The sequence below is a fragment of the Kogia breviceps genome, chromosome 8, assembly GCF_026419965.1.
Source record: "Kogia breviceps isolate mKogBre1 chromosome 8, mKogBre1 haplotype 1, whole genome shotgun sequence".
Taxonomy (NCBI): Eukaryota; Metazoa; Chordata; class Mammalia; order Artiodactyla; family Physeteridae; genus Kogia; species Kogia breviceps.
In genome coordinates this window covers 21,144,131-21,157,022 of record NC_081317.1, presented here as the reverse complement: position 1 = coordinate 21,157,022, position 12,892 = coordinate 21,144,131, and the positions used below count along the sequence as shown (strand labels likewise).

Sequence of the window (12,892 nt, the reverse complement as noted above, 5' to 3'; positions counted from 1 at the left end):
TCTAGAGCACAGGCTCAGTAGTTGTGGCACATGGGCTCTAGAGCACAGGCTCAGCAGTTGGGGCGCATGGGCTTAGTTTCTCTGTGGCACATGAGATCTTCCTGGACCAGGGCACGAACTTGTGTTGCCTGCATTGGCAGGCAGATTCTTAACCACTGCGCCACCAGGGGAGCCAATAGTTTCTTTAGTGTTTGTTTAGTGTTTCAAAATCTCCTTCTCTGTAGGGCTTAAACATAGTGCTTTGGATGCTAAATAAATGTTTGGTAAATTTGAACCTTATAAATATGCAATATTTTGAACTTAAAGACCTTTAAAAATAAAAAAAATTATTGTCAATTTCCAAACAGAAATAACAGTAATTATAGCTAATATGTATATGATTACTATTGAGTTAAGCAATACTCCCAATAATGGTTTGACGTACAAGATTTTCTCTATTTTATAAAAAGGGAGACTGAAGTATTGCTTAATTAAATAAGCCCAGAGTCACTTGGTGGGTGAGTCAATGTTGGAGTTAGAATTTGAAATCAAGCTAACTCGCCAGCTCATGCACTTCTAAATTAGGCTGTTTTGCCCTCCAAAGGTGAAAGAATCAAGTACCTCCTTAATTTACGTTTTATTTGTGTAGCATAAACTTGTAATGGGCTCTCCATTTATATCTTTCTGTAAATGTGCTCCTGGATTGGCTAGAGGAGGTCAGTCAGCTAAATGAGTGATTTAAATATATATATATATTCTTATACGGTTTATTTTATTTTATTTATTTATTTTGGCAACGCCAAGTGGCACGTGGGATCTTAGTTCCTCAAGCAGGGATCAAACCCAGCGCAGATTCTTAACCACTGGACCGCCAGGAAAGTCCCTTATAAGGTTTATTTTATAGCAGCAGTTCAGATTGGGAGCAAATAACTTTGCTTCTGCTTCTTACATCTTTTCATTCTTATTCTTTATCCCATCTACTGTCCTTTGAATGGGCTCAATTTAGACCTTATATCCTAAGCATCCTCTTTTAAGAAGCCATAGCCATTTCTGTGACCTAATCTATACAGTGGATATGTTATAAATATAAAAAATTAAAGCAACTAGTGATCAACTAATCAAAATCTCTTTTTTTTGCCCAGTAGAGGCCACTGTATAGTAAAGCATTATAATAGAAAGAAAATATATTGTACAAGATTACCTGATTAATATATTAGGAAGAGAAATATACACACACACACATACATATAAAATTGTTTTTACTAGTAGTTTGTTTTAAAGTTATTTTTTATAACAGTTAAGGTATAATTTACATACCATAAAATCTACCCATTATAAGTATATATGATTTTTAGTAAACGTATAGGGTTGTACAACCATCACTTATAATCCAGTTTGAACCAGACAAAGATGTCACAAAGAAAAAAGACTACAGGCCAATATCACTGATGAACATAGATGCAAAAATCCTCAACAAAATATTAGCAAACAGAATCCAACAGCACATTATGGATCATACACCATGATCAAGTGGGGTTTATTCCAGGAATGCAAGGATTCTTCAATATACGCAAATCAATCAACGTGATACACCATATTAACAAATTGAAAGAGAAAAACCATATGATCATCTCAACAGATGCAGAGAAAGCTTTTGACAAAATTCAACACCCATTTATGATAAAAACCCTGCAGAAGGTAGGCATAGAGGGAACTTTCCTCAACATAATAAAGACCATATATGACAAACCCACAGCCAACATCATCCTCAATGGTGAAAAACTGAAATCATTTCCACTAAGATCAGGAACAAGACAAGGTTGCCCACTCTTATTCAACATAGTTTTGGAAGTTTTAGCCACAGCAATCAGAGAAGAAAAAGAAATAAAAGGAATCCAAATCAGAAAAGAAGAAGTAAAGCTGTCACTGTTTGCAGATGACATGATACTATACATAGAGAGTCCTAAAGATGCTACCAGAAAACTACTAGAGCTCATCAATGAATTTGGTAAAGTAGCAGGATACAAAATTAATGCACAGAAATCTCTGGCATTCTTATACACTAATGATGAAAAATCTGCAAGTGAAATTAAGAAAACACTCCCACTTACCAATGCAACAAAAAGAATAAAATATCTAGGAATCAACCTACCTAAGGAGACAAAAGACCTGTATGCAGAAAATTATAAGACACTGATAAAAGAAATTAAAGATGATACAAATAGATGGAGAGATATACCATGTTCTTGGATTGGAAGAATCAATATTGTGAAAATGACTCTACTACCCAAAGTAATCTACAGATTCAGTGCAATCCCTATCAAACTACCACTGGCATTTTTCACAGAACTAGAACAAAAAAATTTCACAATTTGTATGGAAACACAAAAGACCCCGAAGAGCCAAAGCAATCTTGAGAACGAAAAACGGAGCTGGAGGAATCAGGCTCCCTGACTTCAGACCATACTACAAAGCTACAGTAATCAAGACGGTATGATACTGGCACAAAAACAAATATAGATCAATGGAACAGGATAGAAAGCGCAGAGATAAACCCACGCACATATGGTCACCTTATCTTTGATAAAGGAGGCAAGAATATACAGTGGAGAAAAGACAGCCTCTTCAATAAGTGGTGCTGGGAAAACTGGACAGGTACATGTAAAAGTATGAAATTAGAACATTCCCTAACACCATACACAAAAATAAACTCAAAATGGTTTAAAGACCTAAATGTAAGGCCAGACACTATCAAACTCTTAGAGAAACACAGGCAGAACACTCTATGACATAAACCACAGCAATATCCTTTTTTTTTTAAGATCCTTTTTGACCCACCTCCTAGAGAAATGGAAATAAAAACAAAAATAAACAAATGGGACCTAATGAAACTTAAAAGCTTTTGCACAGCAAAGGAAACCATAAACAAGATAAAAAGACAACCCTCAGAATGGGAGAAAATTTTTGCAAATGAAGCAACTGACAAAGGATTAATCTCCAGAATTCACAAGCAACTCATGCAGCTCAGTAACAAAAAAAACAAACAACCCAATCCAAAAATGGGCAGAAGACCTAAATAGATATTTCTCCAAAGAAGATATACAGATTGCCAACAAACACATGAAAGGATGCTCAACATCACTAATCATTAGAGAAATGCAAATCAAAACTACAATGAGATATCATCTCATACCGGTCAGACTGGCCATCATCAAAAACTCTAGAAACAATAAATGCTGGAGAGGGTGTGGAGAAAAGGGAACACTCTTGCACTGTTGGTGGGAATGTAAATTGATACAGCCACTATGGAGAACAGTATGAGGTTCCTTAAAAAACTACAAATAGAACTACCGTACAACTCAGCAGTCCCACTACTGGGCATATACCCTGAGAAAACCATAATTCAAAAAGAGGCATGTACCACAATGTTCATTGCAGCTCTATTTACAATAGCCAGGACATGGAAGCAACCTAAGTGTCCATTGACAGATGAATGGATAAAGAAGATTTGGCACATATATACAATGGAATATTACTCAGCCATAAAAAGAAACAAAATTGAGTTATTTGTATTGAGGTGGATGGACCTAGAGTCTGTCATACAGAGTGAAGTAAGTCAGAAAGAGAAAAACAAACACCGTATGCTAACATATATATGTGGACTCTAAGAAAAAAAAAAAAAAGGTCATGAAGAACCTAGGGGCAAGATGGGAATAAAGACACAGACTTACTACAGAATGGACTTGAGGATATGGGGCGGGGGAAGGGTAAGCTGTGAGAAAGTGAGAGTGGCATGGACACATATACACTACCAAACGTAAAATAGATAGCTAGTGGGAAGCAGCCTCATAGCCCAGGGACATCAGCTCGGTGGTTTGTGACCACCTAGAGGGGTGGGATAGGGAGGGTGGGAGGGAGGGAGATGCAAGGGGGAAGAGATATGGGAACATATGTATATGTATAACTGATTCACTTTGTTGTAAAGTAGAAACTAACACCATTGTAAAGCAATTATACTCCAATAAAGATGTTAAAATAAATAAATAAATAAGTAAATAAATAAAATCCAGTTTGAGAACATTTCTATCACTCCCTCCAAAATTCTGTCCCTTTGCAGTCAATCCCCCTTTTTACTGCCCGGACAGTCAGACACTAACTTGCTTTCTGTCTCTATAGATTTGCTGTTTCTGGACATTTCATATAAATGGGATTATAAAGTATGTAGTCTTTCATATTTGGGTTCTTTTACTTAGCATAAGGCTTTTGAGATTCATCCATCATGTTGTAGCATGTATCAGTAGTTCAGTTCCTTTTTATTGCTGAGTAGTATTCCATTGTATGGATATACTTCATATTTATCCACTCACCAGCTGGTGGATATTTGGGTTGTTTCAAGTTTTGGGGTATTATGAATAATGTTGCTGTGAATATTTTCATACACATATTTGTGTGGATATATATTTTCATTTCTGTTGGGTAGATTTCTAAGAGTGGAATTCCTGGGTTATGTGGTAAGTTGATATGTAATTTTTTAATAAACCCCAAAACTCTGCTAAAGTGGCTGCACTAATTTTATATTCTTGTCAGCATTGTATAAAGGTTCAGGTTTCTCCAAATCCTCACCAGCACTTACTGGTGCCTTTTATTTTTTTACAGTGTTATTGAGGTATAATTGATAAATAAACACTGTATATATTTAAGGTATATAACATGATGACTTGGTATTTGTATACACTAGGAAATTACTATATTCAAGCTAATTAACACATCCATCACCTTGCATGGTTACCTTTTTTTTGTTGTCATGAGAAGACTTAAGATTTATTCTCAGCAAATTTCAAGTGTACAGTACAGTATTATTAACTATAGTCACTGTGCTGAACATTAGATCCCTAGAACTTATTCACCTTATAACTGAAAGTTTGTACCCTGAGACCAACATCACACCATTCTACCCTCTGCCCCTGTGGGTTTGACTGTTTTAGGTTCCACATATAAGTGAGATCATACAGTTTTTGTCTTCTTGTGTCTTGCTTATTTCATGCAGCATAATGTCCTCCAGGTTTATGCATTATGTCACAAATGGCAGTGTCTTTGTTGTCATAGCCATTCTAGTGGGTGTGTGGTGGTATCTCGTGATTTGAATTTTCATTTTCTTAATGATTAATAATGTTGTGCATCTTTCCATGTGCTTAATAGCTGTTTATATTTGATGAACTGTCTATTCAAATGTTTTACTCGTTTTTATTTATTTATTTATTTTATTTCATTTTTTTGGCTGCGTTGGGTCTTTGCTGTGCGCAGGCTTTCTCTAGTTGTTGCGAGCGGGGGCTACTCTTTGTTGTGGTGTGCGGGCTTCTCATTGCGGTGACTTCTCGTGTTGCAGAGCACGGGCTTTTGGCACACGGGCTTCAGTGGTTGTGGCACGCATGCTCAGTAGCTGTGGCACACAGGCTTAGTTGCTCCTCGGCATGTGGGATCTTCCCAGACCAGGGCTCAAATCCGTGTCCCCTGCATTGTCAGGCGGATTCTTAACCACTGCACCACCAGGGAAGCCCTTTGCTCATTTTTAAATTGACCTGTCTTTTTATTATTAAGTTGTAAGAGTTCTTTATAAACTCTAGATGCACGTGACTTGAAAATATTTTCTCTCGGTCTGTGACTTTTCATTTTCTTAGTGGTATGTTTTGAGTTACAAAAGTTTTTAGTTTTGATAGTCTAATGTGTCATTTTTTTCCTTTATGGTTCATGCTTTTTTCCCCTAAGTATTTCATTCTTTTTTAATGCTACTGTAAATGAAATTGTGTTAATTTTATTTTTAAATTATTTGTTGCTAGTATACATAAATACATTTGACTTTTGTGTAAATTTTATATCCTATGAGTTAACCAGTGAAGTTATTTGGGCCTGGGAAATTATTATTATTATTTTTTGCTCTACACGGGCCTCTCACTGCTGGGGCCTCTCACTGCTGTGGCCTCTCCCATTGCAGAGCACAGGGTCCGGACGCGCAGCCTCAGCGGCCGTGGCGTGTGGGCCTAGCTACTCTGCGGCATGTGGGATCTTTCCAGACCGGGGCATGAACCTGTGTCCTGCATCAGCAGGTGGACTGTCAAGCACTGCGCCACCAGGGAAGCCCTGTGGGAAAATTTTAAATTACCAATTTGACTTATTGTTCTATGTCAATAGCTTTTTAAATTTTTTATTGATATATAATTCACATACCATATAATTCATCCATTTAAAGTAAACAATTGACTGTTTGTTTTTTTTGTGTGTGTGGTATGCAGGCCTCTCACTGCTGTGGCCTCTCCCATTGCAGAGCACAGGCTCCAGGCTCAGTGGCCACGGCTCACGAGCCCAGCTGCTCTGCGGCATGTGGGATCTTCCCGGACTGGGGCATGAACCCGTGTCCCCTGCATCAGCAGGCAGATTCTCAACCACTGCGCCACCAGGGAAGCCCAATTGACTGTTTTTTTAGCATATTCACAGATGTTCACAACCATCACCACAGTTGATTTTAGAACATTTGCATCACCTCAAAAAGAGAAACCCAGTACCCATTAACTCTTAATCCCATATCCTTCATCTCCTGCCCCTAGCCCTAAGCAACCACTAATCTACTTCCTGTGTCTGTAGATTTCCCTATTCTGGACTTTCATATGAACAGAATCGTATATATGGAATTTTTTTGTGTGACTGGCTTCTTTGCAGTGTGTTTCTTCTTTTAGCTTGTTTTCAGGTTTCATTGTTGATGTAGCATATATCAGTATTTAATTCTCTTCTTTAAAAATGGAGATGAAATTCACATAACATACAATTAACTATGTAAAGTGTACAGTTCAATGGTATTTAACTTAGTGCATTCACCACTTCTCTTTAGTTTCAAAACTTTTTCATCACCCCAGAAGAACACTGTATACCATTTAAGTAACATCCCATTCCAGCCTCCCCACTCCCATGGGAACTGCTAATATGCTTTCTCTCTCTGTGGATTTGTCTATTCTGGATGGTTTATGTAAATGGAATCATTCAGTATGTGACCTTTTGTGTGTGGCTCTTGACACTCAGTATAATGTTTTCAAGGTTCATCTAAGTTGTAGCATGTGTCAGTACTTCATTTCTTTTTATGAATATCTGTTGAAAGATATTTTGTTGGGCTGTTATAAACAATGCTGCTATAAACATTTGTGTCCAAGTATCTGTGTAGATTTATGTTTTCATTTCTCTTTATTGCTGGGTCATATGGTAATTCTGTGTTTAACTCTTTTGAAGAACTGCGAAAATGTTTTCCATAGCACCTGTACATTTACATTCCTACCAGCAACGTATGAGGGTTTCTATTTATCTGTATCCTTGCCCTCACCAACACTTGTTTTTGTTTTTTGTTTTTTTACAATAGCAATCCTAGTGAGTATGAAGTAATATCTCATTGTGGTTTTGATTTGCATTTCCCTAATGACAAATGCTGTTCAACATTTTTTTCATGTGCTTATTGGTCATATGTGTATATTCCTTGAAGAAATGTCTATTCAGGTCCTTTTCCCATTATAACTGGAATTTTTTTATCGATTAATTTAATTTTTTTTTTTTTTTTTGAGTTTTAAGAATTCATTCTCCCTGTGTCAGATTACCTGTCAGTGTACTTTTTTTCTGGAGCTCTTTGTCTTCTTATTACAATCCAAACAGATAACTCATGGGGAATTCCCTGGTGGTCCAGTGGTTAGGACTCCATGCCTCCAGTGCTGGGGCCCCAGGTTCAATCTCTGGTCAGGGATCCTGCAAGGTGTGTGGTGTGGCAAAAAAAAAAAAAAAAAGAGAAAAAGAAATGAGTTCTAAACAGACAGCCAGATAGCTCATTAAGTCTGCTACACAGCTGTGATCCTAGAAATTTCTGTAACTCTCTCCTGCATTGAATCTCCTGTTTCCTGTATCCCTTTCTTTTCTCTTGGTTTACATCCTCATTTTGGTGGCGTCAATCCTCCAGTAGCTTCATTAGAAAGGACACATAAGAGGCAATTTTTGTGAGTATATAAAACTACCTGTATTCTCCTAACACATTGATTATTTGTCTGGGTAGAGATATCTGTATTGTAATTCATTTTCCCTCAGAAAATGAAGTCATTGAAGTCATTGCTCCATCTTTTAAGATTACCATGGAGGCTTTGATACTATTCTTAATCTTTTGTATCCACCACTCCCCTTTCTGAAAGTTTTGGAACCAAAATGATCTCTTTCTCTGTAGTGTTCTGAAATTTCACAATGATACAAGGCTTTTTTTCATTCATCTTCCTGGATACTTGATGGGCTCTTTGGGAATGTGTCTTATGTTATTTCTTTGATAGCTATCTCAGTTTTCTCCGTTCTCACTTTCTGAAGAAAACATTAAATCTCTGATTTAATCACCTTACATTTAGGGCCTTATTCTTTCCTTTAAAAAATATGTATATATAGTAAGGAAAATTTTATCTCAAAAGATTATTGTGGTGGGGAGGTGCTGGTTCATAGAGAGAGGCTTTTGTAATAGCGGGAGGGGGAATTTTGCAATAGACTGCTGTGACCAAAAGATTGCAAGTGTCTCATTTCTATTACATTCCAATATTGTGGATATATCAAAATCTTAATTTCCAAGAGTTCACTCATGTTTTCTCAGCTTCTTTTTTCTTCTCTTACTGCCCCCTTCTTCCTCCTCACTCTACCCCATTCCATTCCCCTTCACCTGCTTCTCCCACTTCCTCTCTTTTCAATACCCATTTCCTGTGCTTCTCCTCCTCACCCCTTTTCTTCCAGCATCCTGTTTGTTGAGACATTGTCACAGCTTGTCTTATCAATGAGGACATGAATTACAGAATTTTTAATTTGTTCATTTATTTCGTTTCTGTTTCTTCTATGCCTTCAGTCTCTGTTTCCCCCAAATTGCTTTGATTTGTTTTTGGTTTGGGGGTGATTTTTTTTTTTCCTGGTCTCCATTTGCTGCCCATTCATCTTTAACAAGCAAGGCTATGTAAAGCTGATTGGAAGCTGTGTATGCATGAGTGGGGCTATGGACTGTTGGGTTTCACTGTAGAGTGAGAGAACAAGGAGCCAGTTTTTTACCTGAAGCCTAACAGTGAAAAGATTGGGAAATGAGAGTAGCAAATAAAAACAAAGTTCCCTCCCTTCATGGAGCTCCTATGTATTGTATGTTGTTATTAGCTACAATTCTGTTTTAATGCCCACCATTTTACATTCTGGCATTTCTGTGGTTAAAATACTGCTAAGACATACTTCTGTGTCCATATGCTATACTTTTAATGTCATTTCTTAAGAAAATTATATGCATTTATACCATTTGATTTTTTGACTCTAAACTTGAAATGTTAAGAGTTTAATAAGCTATAATAGATTGGAAAATAACTAAAATAGATAGTATTTGTTTACCACAATTCATTTGAGGGCCATCTATTCTTTAGTGTACTGTACATGTTGCATCTTCTGCTTTTTGGTATAATCTTTTGTTGATTGTTGCTTTTATATTATCTCTCATATTACAAGATATTGTTAACATCTAAATCTAGGAGTTGGGATTCCCAAGATACTGATAAAAAGATGCTATAAAAGAAATTTCTGTGTTTCAGAGGTTTATAGAACTCAGAGATTCTTTTTATAGGCATGTTCTTGAAGTGGTACATCCCTAAGGGCACTAATGGCTGATTTTTCCTCTCTCATTTTCTCTTTTTAGGGAAACTAAAACCAACAATAGCATTCATGTCAGGAAGATTGAAGATTAAAGGAAACATGGCCCTAGCAATCAAATTGGAGAAGCTAATGAATCAGATGAATGCCAGGCTGTGAAGAGAAAAAAAAATGTTGACCACTAAGCTCAAAAAGTAAAATGGTTCAATAGTTAAAATTGAATGTTTGTTTTCACTCCTATTATAAGGATATGCATGTTTGTTCTGGAAAAAATAGAATTTCTGTATCTATAAGACTTGAATGTAATTAAAACAGCTAGCCAACCAAACATAAGGAGCATTAAGTAGAATTCTAAGACATTCTGTTTTTCTTATTTTGTGAGTTTTGCCCTCTGAGTCCTGTATCTCATACACCATCATCTTCTGGGAAAAGTATTTGGGAAAAGTATTATTAGAAATCAGTCGGAGTCAAGCAGCAACATTACTCTTTTCATATCTTTTTCCCATGTAAAATGAGACTAGTCTGTTTTAAACTTTTCAGTTTAGGATTGTATACTAATGATATTTTAGATTTTTATAAATTTGTTTTAAAGAAAATCTTCTATATTACATTTTCACAGAAATCACATAATAAACTACTTAATAAATACTATTTGTGAAGACAAATTAAACAAAAAGTATATTTTGTTAACTACTTTTCTAAGTGTAAGGTATTTTACCTATAGGAAAATATTATTGATGTAATTCAACTAACTGCAGTATATATATCCTATTTTAAAGTATGTAAAAATATCCTAAGATAATTCCTCCCCAGAAGTGTGCACTTGGTCACAGTGTTTTCAATGAGAACATTAGAATAGATGGTTGTTATGGGTTGAATGGTATGCCCCCTTCATATGTTGAAGTCCTAACCCCCAGAATCTCAGAATTGATTGTATTTGGAGATAAGATCTTTAGAGAGGTGAGTAAGTTAAAACCCAGGCTTTTAGGGTAGGGTGGGCCATAATCCAGTCTGACTGGTGTCCTTGTAAGAGGAAATTTGGACACAAAAAAGAGAACAAGGAGGCACACACAGAGGAATGACCATGTGAGGACTAGTAAGAAGGCAGTCATTTGCAAGCCAAGGAAAGAGGCCTCAGAAGAAACCAAACCTACTGACACCTTGATCTCAGACTAGTCTCCAGAACTGTAAGAAATCTGTTGCTTTAGCCACTCAGTCTGTGGTATTTTGTTATTGTAGTCCTAGTAAACTAATGCAATAGTTTGTTTGTATTTCTGTTATGAACACAAGTTCCTGTGCACTACACACAGTGAGGCCAAACAAACTGAAACATTGGAGTTTGTAGCAGAAAAGGGTTTATTATAGGGCCAAGCAAGGAGAATGGGTGGCTTGTGCTCAAAAAGCCCAAACTCCCCAATGGTTTTCAGGGAGAAGTTTTTATAGGCAGAATTTGGGGTGAGCGCTGTGTGACTTTCTTCTGATTGGCTGGTGGTGAGGTAACAGGGAGGTGTTTCAGAAAGCTTGTGCTCAACATGAAGTTACCATCCTCCACCTGGGTGGGGGCCTTAGTTCTTACAGAAGAATGCAAAGATATTGTTATATATATATTCCTTGAGGAGGAACCAGGACCCTGCCCCAAGGCTGCACGATTGTTTCTTGACTGCTCCTCCCCTGTTTCTGCATTCCCTCCCTTCCCTGATTAGCAACTGTTTGAGTCTGCCCTTTGTAACTCAGTGAAGGTCAAGGAGGCTGAATGAAGCCTATTTCCTACAAACAAGAAATAGGGGACACAGAAAGGCTTTGTACTTAGGATGGCCCCACAGGGTCCTTCTCTGTTTCATTTCTTTTTTTAAAAAAGTTAAACTTATTTTTTTTAAGCTCCTGTCTTTCCTTTTAATCAGTTAAAAATGCTTGTTCAGTGTAATTCTTTCACTTCTCACCTTCCACTCACTAATATTATTGTGCTGTTAAGCAACTTAGCTAATTCTGATTATTTTGTAGAATCATAACATTAGCAGCACTTAATCTGTATTTTACAAATCAGGAAACAGAGGATCAGAGATAGGAAAGGACTAGCCCAAGGTCAAAATTAACAAGCCCTTTCCAACAACCTCCCAGTACATTGGCCTTGGATAGAACTTGAAGACCCCACTTCCCCCTCCATGAAGCCCAGATAGATTGACTTTGATGTGGCAGCCTCACAACTCCCTTGGCATCTCCTCTTCATTTCCAGCCTCATTAGGATCCCTGTCAGATGTTGCCAGCAGACTCTTTTTCTACTGAAATTTTCTAAAGACTTTTCTTTCTCTGCATTTTCCACGTGGCTTCAAAGCTTTGGGAAAATAAAAACTAGAAAATATTGTGAGGCAGGAATTCTGGAGTTTGGTTACTAAAACATGAACTTGCTAATTAAAAGGCCTTAGGATATCAGAAGAAAATCTTTCCACAGGGCCCTGGTTTTCATATCAATAATTGAGGGAGTTGGATGAAGTCACCTGCAGCCTCTTTTTGCTTAGTATCACTAAGAAGTAGTGAGCAGTCTGTACTATTTTATCAGAAATAAAGGTACCACAGCTACACTCCTAAAGCTTTCTCTCTTGCCACATCCCCCAGCTGCCTTAATGAATTCATGTGTTCCCTTCTCTTGGATCTTGCCCATTAACTGCACTGAGGTTTTAGAGTCTCCCAGAAGTTTTGAATGGCCATCTTGTGTGTGGTTCAGTATCCATTTGACCCGTTTCTGAAATGGAATGGTATGGAGGGAAACCATGCCATTCGGCTTTTTAGTGTTTGATGAAGTTATTTAGACATTTTAAAGATGGTTTGTTGCTAGTAATCCTATATTTTAACAAATCCTCTTACATAGTGCCTTTTTTTTTTTTTTTTCCTTTTTTGGCTGTGCCACATGGCTTGTGGGATCTTAGTTCTCTGAGCAGGGATCAAACCTGGCCCCAGCAGTGAATATGCCAAGTCCTAACCACTGGACCACCAGGGAATTCCCTTAAATAGTGCCTCTTAAATAATCCTCTTAAGTAGAAGAAAAGATTTTTCCTCTACCTATCTTAAGTTTTCAGTTGGGGCCCTGTAAATTAGACTAACAAAAGATAGATTAGCAAGAGAAAAACAAATAGAAGTATTAACATATGCATTGCACATATACATGGAAGCATTCAGACATGAGTAACTCAAAGATGTGGTTAGAACTTGAGCTTATACAACAATGAACAATAAATTTTTT

The 12,892-nt window shown here is 37.0% G+C and overlaps 1 protein-coding gene, 1 long non-coding RNA gene and 1 other non-coding gene across 3 annotated transcripts in view; 2 read left to right on the top strand and 1 right to left on the bottom strand.

The window, feature by feature from the left end:
* Nucleotides 1–9,871, top strand: part of HSDL2 (hydroxysteroid dehydrogenase like 2) — a 70,222-nt gene extending 60,351 nt beyond the window's left edge. Inside the window, exon 11 of the mRNA XM_059071568.2 lies at nucleotides 9,701–9,871. Within this exon, the coding sequence (XP_058927551.1) occupies nucleotides 9,701–9,813 (113 nt within the window). The 3' untranslated portion in view covers nucleotides 9,814–9,871. The remainder of the gene's footprint in view (nucleotides 1–9,700) is intronic.
* LOC136794729 (uncharacterized) overlaps nucleotides 1–12,892 on the bottom strand; it is a 42,159-nt gene that overhangs the window by 22,537 nt on the left and 6,730 nt on the right. The window contains exon 2 of the long non-coding RNA XR_010841888.1: nucleotides 7,614–7,758. This is a non-coding gene — a long non-coding RNA (uncharacterized lncRNA). The remainder of the gene's footprint in view (nucleotides 1–7,613; nucleotides 7,759–12,892) is intronic.
* Nucleotides 7,685–7,757, top strand: TRNAW-CCA (transfer RNA tryptophan (anticodon CCA)). The gene has a single exon. It is a non-coding gene; the product is annotated as a tRNA-Trp (tRNA).